The sequence below is a fragment of the Gymnogyps californianus genome, chromosome 1, assembly GCF_018139145.2.
Source record: "Gymnogyps californianus isolate 813 chromosome 1, ASM1813914v2, whole genome shotgun sequence".
Taxonomy (NCBI): Eukaryota; Metazoa; Chordata; class Aves; order Accipitriformes; family Cathartidae; genus Gymnogyps; species Gymnogyps californianus.
This window is the reverse complement of record NC_059471.1, coordinates 124,549,537-124,563,123: the sequence shown is the minus strand read 5'-3', so window position 1 is coordinate 124,563,123 and position 13,587 is coordinate 124,549,537. Positions and strand designations below refer to the sequence as shown.

Here is a 13,587-nt window from a genome sequence, read left to right as displayed (position 1 = left end):
AATAACTTCTTAGTTTCTCATTAGCACTAAACAAAACTGTTTAATGCCCAACTGCTGATTTACTGCACTTTAAATCAACCTCGCTAGTTTGAATGTAACACTTCATGCCTCTCTGCAAACTCGAATTTGTGGTTGGGTTTAAATATGTAATACCAACTGTGAATAATCTGTTGGAACGTTTTAAACGGGAGAGGGGCTGTTTACTACCTAACAGAACCTGAGTCATAACCTTCTTTTAATAAGTCATTGTTCATCTTCAAAAACTTCTCGACTCTCTTCTGCCTGCAAAGCCTGTAGTCCCTTTCCATTGCCCACCCCAGCAGTGGGCGCTGAATCCACTGGCAGGAAAAAGAAACACACAAACAAAGGAATTGGCAAGGTTTGCTACAGGGACAGGTGTAAGGAATTACCATCTTTGACTGGTAGATCTTCCTGCTGTCCTGTCCTTCCATCTAAGAATGAGTCTACAAATTGGCAGTGATCTTCTCCATGGCCCCTCTGGTCTCCTATGTTATAAAATTTTCCTGAAAGCAAAGAAGCAGAAAAGTTGAAAATCCATATTGAGTTTAGTGAGGGCTATTTCCAAAAACCACCAGAGGCAATGGGCTGTGCTCTTCGCTCTGTGGGGAAGCCAAGGTGAATGCTACGATTCTTTTCCTCTCAGGATCTGTAGCTGTCATTTGAACACTATGTGCCTACTCCAAGTACAGCGCTCATGGCTGTAGACAAAAGTGCCCCGTTCCTGGCCAAAATCTATGCCTGAATGTATTTTTTCTCCTCCCTACATTTCATATAGTAAGTGAAATTCTGTTATTACCAAGAACCTCATCCTGATTATATCAAATATGAGGTAAGTTTTGCTAGTGATTTGAATGGAAGGGAGGTTTGGTTCCCTGTCAGGAAACCACCAGTACCTTCAAAGACGTTTTTATAGACCACCTCATAACACAGCCAAGGCCTGTTTTATAAATCATCATATTTTTACAACACATATGTGCAAGTGATATCCTTTAACAAATAGATGACCTCGGTGTAGTAACTGCTTATCCAGAGCATGAAGTGTGCCCGTGTATGTATTTGCAGGATTGCTTAACAGGACGCTTGACTGCAACTGAGTAGAAAACAAGGTCTCAAGTGCCCCATGCGGCGTGTGCTGACGTTACGGGCTGTGCTTATCCTGTTAACAAGAGGACTCACAGTGAAGGAGTTTTGACAGTGAGATGTTTTTACTTACTGATTTGATTTGCAAGACATTAGTAAAATTCAGTTCAGAAGATGGAGGAAAGCATGCTACGTTCTCTTCCCAAGCCTTGGCAGGAAATATTTTCAGATAAACTTACCATTTTTTCTAAACTCCTTTCACAGCACTTGTTCTTAATATGTTCAACCTTTGGTTGTGAGGTTGAAAAGAAAGGTGAGAGCATTTAGAAATAGGCTCAGTACTCAGGTATAAGCTAAGCAGAAAGTCCAGTTACTCATTAGATGTTGGGTGTCCTGTAGCCTTGAATTTGTGCCAGTCTGGCCATTTGATGACGTGGCTTATAATACTGCTCCCTAGAGTGCAATTAATAAAAGAGCAGCCTACCAATAAATTCTCCCTTTCTTATATTTTTGTGATATGATCAATACTTTGCCAAAAATTCTCACCTCCAAGTGGACGGTCTCTGTGCATGCAGTTCTTCTCTAGCTTTAGAAAATTATTTATTACTATCTAGTTTTGGCTGCAGGCATGTTTTTTCCGTAGGAGAACTCGTCAGAGGGAGTTCCTCTCAGTAATTTTTTAGTCTGAAATTAAGAACATTCAGGCTGCCCAAAACGGCATTTTTTTTTTCCATGGCTGTTGAAGGTCACACTTAGAATTTATTTTTTTCCTCCCTTCAATAAATACTTTTTTTTAGGTGGCCTGCTTTTCTGGAATGCCTACAGTGACTGCTCTGGAGGACTGTTAAATGAGGTCAGCAGTAGATGCTGGTTTATAGAACAGTCCTGGCATGTGTAACGTAGATCAGTTTTTCTTCATGAGAGACAGAATAAAACAGATATTTTTATGGCTAACACAAGAACAGTAACTTTCAGATACACACATACTCTTCTGGCCCACAGCATAACCTATGCATAATTCAAACAATTGCTATACATAAATTAGCAGCATTCTCAGTGACTATTAAATTCTTACTGCTCAATTCTTTCCATAATAAAGGAACATACTTAAAAACATTTAGCTAACAAATGACTAGATTAATCCTTCTCTTTTGGGGACAGCAATTCTAGCATAAAGTAATTTTTTTTTTTTCCCAGTGTTCCCTTATGGGTGGTCTTCAGAAAATTAGATACCATCTTTGTTTTATACATTGTGAATTCTGCAACACTAGAAGTATAAAGTCATGCTAAAAACCAGCACGCAAAGATATGGTTGTTGGCTGCCTTATACAACAGCATTTGTACAAGGCACCCAAATTTCAAGATCATTATGCTGCTTAAACAGCAAAGCTTCGGAAGATATTTTCAGCGTACAGTGGAACTCAGACCTCAGCGCAGCCCTTCACTACGGGCACAAGTTGCCCAGCTGGCTGGTGCTAGCAGATACGCTTCCGCTGGCCTCGGGGGCATGATGAGACAAGGTGTGACAGTGAAGCACATCAGAACAGAGTCTGGCTTCAAATTGGAAACTTTCTCACTCTCATATAGAGGCCCGTGCCATGACAGTCTCACTTAGGAAACAGGGGAAAAGCAGCTTTCCTTCTACATAAATATTTCAATTCTTTCAAATATTGTGACAGCTGGTCAGCACCGGTTGTAACAATTCAAGTGCAAGAACCAGGCTTAGCAAGCATAATGAATACAATGTGGCTACCATCATCTTTCTCCAGCGAAGTAAAATCACCACCCTTCCAGCAAGAACAAAAACAAGCTAAGGAAAATAGGAAAATGGGCTCCTGATATATTAAACTTTTCTTCTAAGATTGAAGTAGCTTTCACTGCAGTGTTAATTCACTTGATTTAAGGCTGAAGTCTAGCCCTGCTAGATTAGCACTGCTATTTCCTCTACTGGCTGGTTTTGTGATACGCTGCCTCATTGCCAGTGTTTGTCATTTGATCACAGCTGGTTAGTACAGGAACAGTTGAATGAATGATACCTCTGTTCAAAACAGTCTCTTGTATTCACATAATTGCCAAGATATTATTTATGTATGAGGTATTGTACTTACTATTAAAGACAGGGCTTTCCTTCCTTGTCTGCTCATGGGAGAATGGTGCCCCGTGCAAGGCCGGGCAGCTTAAAATTGTATCAGCATGGGCTGCCCTGCACTCCCCTGCTCTTTTCTTTCCATCTTCCTACGTACAGAGACCAGAGCCCTGCTCCTGTGAGGTGCTGAGCTCTGAGATGGGGCAACTTTGGGTTATGAAAGTTGATTCTTTCAGCCACAGTTTCTCCTGGTTAATTCAATCCAATGTGATGAACATCCTGCCTAACTTGCACTCAAAAGACATTTCCCATACAGAGTTGTATTACACTCTTTGTGCTCTGGATGCCATACGAATGCCATTGTGATAGAGTTGTCCATGCAGCTCTGATAAAAGACCTCACGCAGAAGAAAGCCAGGAACTTGGGTTGGATTGTAAGAAGTTAACATATTTCTAAATACAGCTTGTACAATCTACATGAGACACAAAGTTCTGCTTAACTATCAACTAACTGAAAAACACTTTTTACAAGCTGTTTCCCCAGCTTATACACAGCATGTGTCACTTGATTCAGGTCTGAAATATATCACACACTAGTGACCTTAAGACACTGAACAAAACCTGAGAAGATAAGGCCAGGAGGCTGCTGCTAGTAATAAAACATAACATAAGGGGGGGGGGGGGGGGGGGGGGGGGGGGGGAGAGATTATAAGCAAAAATGGGGAACATGAAAACAAAACAAAAATGTCAAACCAGGTGAGTAAAGCCTGTTGACTAGAGTTGAAGTCATGTATTTAGAAGCCTCACAGTAATGAAGTAACCAGATGTTTACCAAATGGGATGGGAATAACTGAGTCTAATCCTGGTCTAAAATTAGGTCCTAATCCTCTAATTAAGAACTATTCCAGGCTACCCTTTAAATACAAATTTGGCACCTTTATAATATATGCTGTTCACTGACAGAGACCTGATCTTTATCAATTTTCTCTATGACCCCCAGGGTACTAACAGGTACTTAAAATCAGATGATCACCACAGAGAAGTAACTCTTGAGTCTGAAAATTCAATATCAAACACATTAATGACTACTGAGCACAAGCAGATTACTGTTTATGATTAATCTGTCCATGGACTAGAGTAAACATACCTGATCACACTTCAGCAGAGCTTGTCTTGTTAAACCTCTTAGTTCTGGAACTATGATATCTTTAAGGAGTGTATAATGTGGACAACACTGATTTGAATGTCTCTTACCTGTAAGTGAATCACTGAGGTATATCTTGTATCTCAAAGAATTACACAGCTGCACACCTACGAACTTCTTATACCAAGTCCTCTTTACGTATTGTTTCCCTTTGCATTCTGAATAGGTGTCCGAATTGAATGGGATTTCAGTCCAGATAGCATCCTTTCCCACTGCAGGAGAGGAGGAAAGAGGCTGAAGTATGATGCTGCATACAAAATTATGTACGACAAATATATTCAAATAAATAGAATTAGAAACCTTGATGGAGCAGATTGCACCATGGCACCAGTCACCTACATTTTGAACATGCAAGATATTTCAGGGAAGCACCAGAGGGTGCAGATATGATTGATGCAGTGAACTGCTTCTGCTCTGCGTGTGTGGTGCCAGTTTGGAATAAGCTCATTCTAGGACCTTGTTAGGGGGACAATGTCTGTGTCTCGGCAAAACTCTCATTTACAAAGTGTGTGATACAGTCACTGTTTTTCAGTGGCTTCAAGCCAGGACAGTCAACTTGCAGCAAACTGTATGTGATTTAACAAAAATACACATAAAAATTAAGTGTCATGAATTATGTGGAAAGAAATGGTGTCTCAGTGTTTGTCAAAGTGATGTCCATTACAAATGCAAAAAGCAGCCCAATTTGCTTGAGCGATCTCAGCTATTCTTCAAAAGCTAAGTCCACCTCCCACCGAAGACAGCAAGAGTCTTGTAAGTGGCCTAAAGCAGTGCTGGATCGAGCCTTCAGAAGCAGAAAATTTTTCTAAAACACAATGGCAGATAAATAGTATCCTCTGAGTTGTGCTCTGTTAACTCACTTAAAAAGTGTGGAGTGGCTTATTCATTTTACAGAGCTTTCTTTTGCTTTAATGACAAGGCTGAGAAAATATGAGGCTGTCCTTGGCTCATTTGTGTACTTTGGTTTGAAGCCATCCCAGCTGCCATGGGAGCACCACATCACATTGATTGCGTTCTGCTCAGGTAAACAAGCAGCCTGGCATGAATTCCTTACCATAGGGGTATGGGTGGAAGGAGTGAAATCATGTGTGAATGCTGTTTGATTCCATAATTCATTTAATTGGTGCAGTACAGCCATCCCCCTCATAAAATTATGCTATCTCATTTCTGAAAAAATTCCTAATCAGAAGACACTATACTACACATAAAAGGCTTACTTGAAATTGGCTCACTCACTCTTGGGTCCGCTGGGGGAAGAAAACAAACATTTAATCAGACACTGTAAAATGAACTTTCCCAATATTTCAATGGAAAAGCATTGGTAAGTGATTTTCTACAGTTGACATAAGCTGTAATTTGTGAAACAGAAAGAGTTTTGGAAGCAAAGTTCACTTTTGTATTAAATTAAATTAAAAGAAATATATTTCTTATGTGAAACTACAGTATCAATGAGCTTTTAAAAATTTTACTTATGGGACAATACCAATCAAACACAGGTCTAGTAAAAACAAGAGTTCAAACCTGTAACCAGCAAAACCCAATTCTACTGCATCTTTTTTAAAATTTCAATTTCAAAACTTAAATAATAAAAAGGACCCCTCTGCAATACTTGCCACACAAAACTTGGCTATGAAAGCTCAAAAGCGAGAAATGGATATGTGCAATTAAGAAAAAATAAAACTGACTGCTTAATTTATCCGAGCTAAATAGGAGACAGAACATAAGCCTTGGCATTCATGAAAACTGCACTTGGCATAAACATTTTTCAGTTTTAACAATCTAGGATTACAAAGAGTGTATTCACAGTTTTTAAATATGTGTGGCATAGTCTGAACTCCTCCCTGACTAATCCCTTGCTCAGCCAAAGCTCTCATCCATCAGTGACAGCACTGGATGAGGACTATTATATTATTACACCTGGCTCAAAACGCAGATTGAGAAGGACCTTGTGAAAAGGCTAAATCCATTTTGTGTTTTATGTGGTCCTTGAGTACTATAAAGTAATAAACACTTCTACACAAAAGATGGTATCTTGCGTGTATAAAGTCAACAAGTCAACTGTAGTTAGACTCATGGGGAACTGGAATAGGGAAAGCAAAGGCACTCTCTGATTCTCACCTCTGAGTCAGATAGGACTTAACTTGGGAACCAACCAATGGTCAATATAGGCTTGTACACACCTCTCTAACAGTTTCACAGGAGAGTAAACAGGAAGGAAGAGGACATACTGGGACATTGACTTTTCCCAATTGCTATTTCTCAATCCTTGTTTCAGCCAAAAGACACCACTATTATACAGCAGCCTTATTGAACAGGTAGCAAAAGTGCCTATAAACACACCAGCCCAAAGAAAAACCTTATGTTCCCCATCCAGAACTCATTAACGAGTTTGATAGATACAAAAAGGTCAGGAATATTAATCTTAAATGACTGAGCCTTCTCTAAGGATAAAGTTACTTTCTTCATAATGAACACCAGACAAACTTTCTGTGCTCCTGTTTTTTTCTCTGGCAATCAGGCCATCTTACATCGTAACACAACATAGCCCTGATCTCAGGCTGACCTTCCAGGCACTACTGTAACATTCTTAGTAGTAAAAAGCCAATCTGGAGATAATAAAGAGCAAGACCAAATGTGCAAAATGAAGCAAGAGAGCCTTTCATATATCCCACAAACATGGATACTAGAGCCACTGTAAATGATGGTCAGACCTTTGGAAGTTCTTACCTGATTCAGTACTGAATGCCACAACATTGCTACTTGGACCTTCACCAAGAGGGTTTCTAGGTTTCACGTGGAATTCATAACTGGGGAATAAAATAGAAGATATGAAAATTTTGCAAACCAAGCATTCTTTCAGAGTCTGGAGCAAGCAAACTGCCAACACACACCTTGGTGCTACTCACCTCCTGGAGAAGAACAAAAAGGCCTCATTTCTTGCTCTGAAAACACTGCGACATTCTTTGACCTAACTGTATAAGGCCTCTCTGAACACATAATTTACCAGTCCTTTTGATAATTCTTTGCACACATACTATTAATGTTTGATTTAATGCACCACTGGTTTAAGTCTGTCTCCTCTCACACGTGCAGTTTCAGTTCTGGCAAAGGGAGCAAGCAGTTCAGGTGAGGTCAGAAGCAATCTGATAAGCAGAGATTGAGTGAAGCACATCATTGCTATTTATTTGCACGTTTTTCATTCATAAGAACACAAACACATTTCAATGCTTCTCAGGCCCACCAACAGTGACAGACAGGGCCAGTGATGAAACACAGGGCATGTCTTCCAGGACAGGAGCTCAGCCAAGGCAAAGATCCAATTGCTTGAATATATGTTAATAGTAAATATATGAAGTAATGAAAAGATACTGTGCAGCGTCTCTTTCTTATCTTTTCATAGTAATGTCGCACAACACCAGTCTGTACTGTAGTTATCTCATAATCTCTTTTCATCACAGCTGTGTTGGGAACCAAACGCAGTGCTATGAAAACGGAACGAGATTGAAGAAAAAAGTCCAAGCCAGGCTCCTCTGCTTAAGCCTCTCCCACCCTTCAATACTTGATTAACAGTGATGGACAGGCAAGACAAGGTGGCTTCTAACACTGCAGCTCAGCTGCAATGTACATTTTCAATTAGAAGCTCTAGGTAAACAGCTGTTGAGAGACAGTTGCAAACCTAAAAATGTTACACAGAAGACACCAGACAGACGAGGCAGGAAGGAGAGTTACAAGGGTGGACACTGGACACAGCTAAGATCTTACATCAAGGGCAGAGCTAGGAACAAACTCTATTTCCTTCCTCCCAGCACACGCTACCCCAGCAAGTCACTTCGCAGCTCTCCTGGCTCCAGGCTGGCAGCACCTGGGAATTTCTCACTGCACAGCAATGGCTCAGCGCCTCCCTCTAGGACCTGCATGCCCTCCATGCCAAAACGCCCTGATGAGTAGCATGTATACACCCAGTCAACAGCACCCTCTTCATGCCTTCCCCATGAGCTATAAGCAATAATCTGTCCCACCCATGCCACCTACAGAGAGACTTTTCATATGCTTTGAGTGCATACATGGTGAATCTCTCTTAACACAGAGCGCTCTTTCATCAGCAAGAGAGATCCATGAGTCAAAAGGACTGTAGACCTGCTAAATGGGCCCCAACTTAGAGACTAAACACAGAGCAAAATAAGAATCCCTGAAGTGGGCAATTAAACATCCAGCTCTTGACTCATGAAGGATCACTTACCAATGATAACTTGGTAGCTCATGACTGTAACATAGCATTGTAATGTATTGCTGAAATTGCTTCCAAACAGCAATTTTCTAAAGAAAAAACCCATACCACTCTCTGCATGGTTGGAGATTTGTAAACTCCATTTGTAAGTCCCTACAAGAGACAGAATAATTCAATCCAAACTTTGGATTACCTCTCATTGCTTCTTGGCTCCTGCAAAACCTGAATAGCTCGCTAATTAACCTCAGTGGACCAATCATGCAGTACCAAGCAACTGTTTTCCATCCACAGTACTTCTAAGACAATATTTAACTTTGAAATTGCTTACATAAGCAATTGCCTTTATTTCTAGGGTTTTCTTTTCTTTTTTAAGGGAAATACTTATAAAGATTGGTAAGCTGAACAGACGCATTGTGGATAATTTGTGGATATTTCTAAGTGCAACATGGGCTTGTTTTGAGCTTTAAAAAGCCTATTTGGAGTAATCTTAACATTTATTCAAACATGCTGCAAGACCATTTTGAGCAACTCATGTTACCCTACTGTAGGAGGGAGACATTAAACAAATAATAAATAATAAGTTCTAGACACAAAATCTTCTTCAAATGATCATGATCAACTTCAAATTGTTTAAACAAATACATGCTTTTAAAAATTGGATCTGAGCAGCTAATATTCACATTGGGCATGTGGTAGAGTAACTTTTTTGGTCAAGAAGTATTCTCATCTGGTAGGAAAGATAGTTATCCACGGAACTGTAGCAGAGCAGTTGGAGACTCCTTCTGAAGAATCACTGAAGCATAAATGAAGATTTGCTAATATGTTGAGTGTTTTAAAGTATTAGCTAGAAGATACATTTTGGACAATGTACAAATTAATGCACGCCTAGAGTTAAAAGAGTCCAAAGAAGTTTTCCTGCTTCCTTCACAGCAGGAACACCTTATCTAGAGCCATTATTGTAATTTTGATCATTGATAGCTCAACATGGCATGTTCTATTGCTTTGCTGAGAGTTTATGGTTTGACCTTATGGATGATAATAATCTGTTTATGTCCCTTTGTATGAAATCAAAAGGGAAATATGAAGAGCACTGCCTAGGATTCCTGACCTAGAGTTTTTTGATTCCATAGGATTGGCTACAAGGAAAGGACAAAAACTGAGCAGGTGAAATGCCCTTACGGAACTGGACTGGGCAGCTGCAGGGACTCAGAAGGTAATGATGCAGGCAAGTGTGAACTAAAGATGAAGATCTACAGTCAGCATATCTGGATCTCACCTGAATATGTAGGGGTTTCACATATTTTGCAAGCTGGATTTACATGCCTCTGTCAGGCAGAAAATCACAAGCTGGTGGAGGATTTTGAAACAAATTTAAGTATTTTGCTGATTTTTGTACAAATCTATTGTCCTCAAGAGCTGATATGTCCTACTTCGAGTTGCAGCAGGCAACATTCTTCATAGGAAACAGTCCTGTTCCCAAAAAACTTAAGTTGATGAACTTGGACCCATCAATTCTCTAACTCCATAAAAAGACCAAAACAAGAACGGAAGACTAAGTATTTTCCAAGCAGTGTTTTTCAAATTGTGGTCTAGGGACCACTACGATCTCTGCAAAAGATCAAACCACAGTTCAGAAAATTATGGCAAGATTGAAATAAAGAACTAAAATCTACACATAGAGATTTCAGCTCGTGTAAACATATAAACAAAATTGGAGAAAAGGAAAGTAATAAAGAAATGTCCAAAGTTTAGCTTAGTCAATTAGGTGAGCCTCCTATTAATACTGTTAAAGAGGAAATTTTTTAAACTAAAATATATACGGTTCTACAGTTTTGTGGTAGATGTTTTTACAGGTGCCCAAGCATCACAGGCTCCTTTCCTCTGCCAAATTCAATCCTGAAACAATAGCAGTGGCTGCAACAGTACAAGAACAACAAACAATCACTTTTGGAGATGAAGAGAAGTAACTAGCTGACTGAAAACTGAAAGGGAGAGAAAGGAAAAGTTAGACTGAGCTCATGATTTGATAGAGTTTACAGATCTAACTGTAATTTTAAAGCCATGGTGTGGCTCTCTTCATAGAAAAACATTTAAAGTCTCCCTTTTTGTGTGTCAGGTGTGTTCTGGTTTCGGCTGGGATAGAGTTAATTTTCTTCTTAGTAGCTGGTACAGTGCTGGGTTTTGGATTTAGTGTGAGAATAATGTTGATAACACTCTGATGTTTTAGTTGTTGCTAAGTAGCGCTTATCCTAAGTTAAGGATTTTTCAGTTTCCCATGCTCTGCCAGCAAGCAGGTGTGCAAGAAGCTGGGAGGGAGCATAGCCAGGACAGCTGACCCCAACTAGCCAAAGGGATATTCCATACCATAGAACGTCATGCTCAGTATATAAACAGGGGGCAGTTGGCTGGGAGGGGCGGATCGCTGCTCGGGCATCGGTCAGCAGGTGGTGAGCAATTGCATTGTGCATCACTGTTTTTTTTCTTTTTTTATTTCTTTTTTTTTCCTCTTCTTTTTTTTGTTATATTCCTTTTCTTTACAATTATTATTATTATTGTATTTCATTATTATTATTGTTAGTATTATATTTTACTTTAGTTATTAAACCGTTCTTATCTCAACCCATGAGTTTTACCTTCTTTCCTGATTCTCCTCCCCATCCCACTGGGAGCAGGCAGGAGTGAGGGAGCAGCTGCATGGTGCTTAGCTGCTGGCTAGGGTTAAACCATGACAAGGTGAAAGATCAGAAAAATAAAAATAAAATGGTGAAGAAAGGGTACCTGCTGCAATCTTATGCATTTCTATACAAACCACAAGGGAGGGGAAAAAAATGCTGAGAGGTTCAAGAAAGTATGTAGGGCAAAGTTAATAAAGGGAAATAGGAAAGCTATATAATGATTATCCCATGTCTACCTCTTAGCTAGACTTATTCATGAGAAACTGGAGTCCATATTCCATCTTTATATCTGTGTGCCTATGATGCCAAAAACTCTGCTACCCAATATATGCAGCAATCTAACACGTGTCACACCTCTAACATCTATAAGATCGCTATCCTGCAAACTTTGGAGACTAGGCCTCCCAAATCCTCCCAAACTGCGTAAGACAATAAAAGTCCTTGTACAGATTAAATGGACTTGACTTAGTAATTACTGTGCAGAGCATATTTTTCCACCATATGAAATCGCTATTCCACATGGAACTTTGGCAGACGCAGCTGCTCTTGCATTTTTCAAATCATGCAAAAGGAGAAGACTGTAAGATTGCAGCACTGAAAGCAGGTGAAGAGAGATTTTCACCATAATAGGAGGACTGGAGCAGCTGAGTACAGTTCTGGGACTTCAGGTCAATTGCTGGGGAGATGCTAGTGGTTAGATGACAATCATGCAGGACTGTCTCAATGTATAGAGCGTCTCTGTCTCTGTAGAGTGTGCTTCGATAGCAGTATGATCAGACATAGCAAATAAAACTACGTTTAAGAGAAGGGAATAAAAAAAGAAAGAAAAAAAAGTGCTGGGCTTGTTTGAGGAGTCTTTCTGCTAATCAAGTTGGAAGAAGGGCTGAGAGAAACGGGAAATGCTTACCCATGAACTCTGACATCAACAGCAATTTAGGACAAAAATCTGTTACTTTTGTAATAAAGAGTGCAAACAACTCCAGCATTTTTCTGCCACTTTCTGCATTTTTCTGCATTTTTCTGCATTGCTGTAGTTCTCATCTCTTGACCCTTGCTGTTAACAAAAGCTAAGCTCTCTGCATTGTAGATTTTTTTTCTTGTATGTGATTAGCACATTTTGGGTGCTAACTGCAATACAAAACAAGACTAGATAATGGTAATAACAGCATGAGCAGGTAGGTATGAATTATTGTGTATAAGTGCACGAAAAGCTTATTCAGTAGAGGGCCGAAGACTTACTTGGTATGGCCTTTGAGTAAATTACAGTAACATTCTCTTTTTTTGTTTCATACCTTTTGTAAGACATATGAAAAAACTTTTGAAGAAAATCATCTACACACAACAGTTTGGTACATGCATATATCCTACACATTTCACGTTTACTTCACAGTTTTGGTTGGTTGGGTGGGTGGGTCAGTTTTTTGGTTTTGTTTTTTTGGAGGCCTTGGATATATTTTTTTTTTTTTTAACATTTCCTGTTATTTATATTCCTCAAGAGACCTCGTGGCTGGAAATATACTTTGCCTGGGGACACAATCTAATCCAAAAGTCCAAAAGAGACCATTCAAAATGTTTTTAAAAAAGAGAAAAGTATATTTGAAATCACCAAACTACTTAACCAAGCAAAGGATCAGTACCTAAAGGAAAATTTTACAAAGCTGTGGAATGCAAGCATCACAGGCTTTTTGTTTCTTATTAATACTTTTTTTCTATTAAAAATCGACACCAGCAGGCTGGTGGGACACATCCTCCAATGGCTACCTGAACTTCCCCAGAGCTATTTGGCACATCTCTGACTGCAGTCTTAATATTTTTCTTTACTACCTTCCAATTACTGCCAACACAAACATGCATGAGAACTGTTTTCAACAATATTCAGACTCTTTTTTGAAGGCTTGTATAGAAATCAGTGCTGCAAAGTTTCCTGGACACTAGTGGTATGTGCTATGAACTTAATTGCCCTTAAACAAACCACCAGAATGAAAGAGGAAATGTACATCTATTAAAAAATATATATTTCAAGATAGGGCAGGGATACAGAAATAAGAACTACGTATTTTGGCAAAGAAACCAGCAGAAATAGCAGAAAAAGTCAAAATGATACTGTATCAGACAACTGGAAGACTTAAAAAAATAAATCCATTTTAAGGAGTTAGAAAACTCCAAAACTAGTTAAAAAACAAAACCTAAAATTCCTTTGGAAGTGGGAAAATAGAATTGGAAGCAAAAAAATAACAACATCTGCATTTAATATTCTAGGCTAGGAAAGGTCCATGAAAAAACTGCAGGTCAGT

The 13,587-nt window shown here is 39.3% G+C and overlaps 1 protein-coding gene across 1 annotated transcript in view; it reads right to left on the bottom strand.

Annotated features, from left to right (window-relative positions):
- The window catches only part of ABI3BP (ABI family member 3 binding protein), a 165,366-nt gene that overhangs the window by 2,989 nt on the left and 148,790 nt on the right, over nucleotides 1–13,587 (bottom strand). Inside the window, exons 53-56 of the mRNA XM_050915143.1 lie at nucleotides 7,118–7,197; nucleotides 5,608–5,637; nucleotides 4,441–4,602; nucleotides 411–524 (exon numbers count right to left, since the gene is read on the bottom strand). Of these exons, the coding sequence (XP_050771100.1) occupies nucleotides 411–524; nucleotides 4,441–4,602; nucleotides 5,608–5,637; nucleotides 7,118–7,197 (386 nt within the window). The remainder of the gene's footprint in view (nucleotides 1–410; nucleotides 525–4,440; nucleotides 4,603–5,607; nucleotides 5,638–7,117; nucleotides 7,198–13,587) is intronic.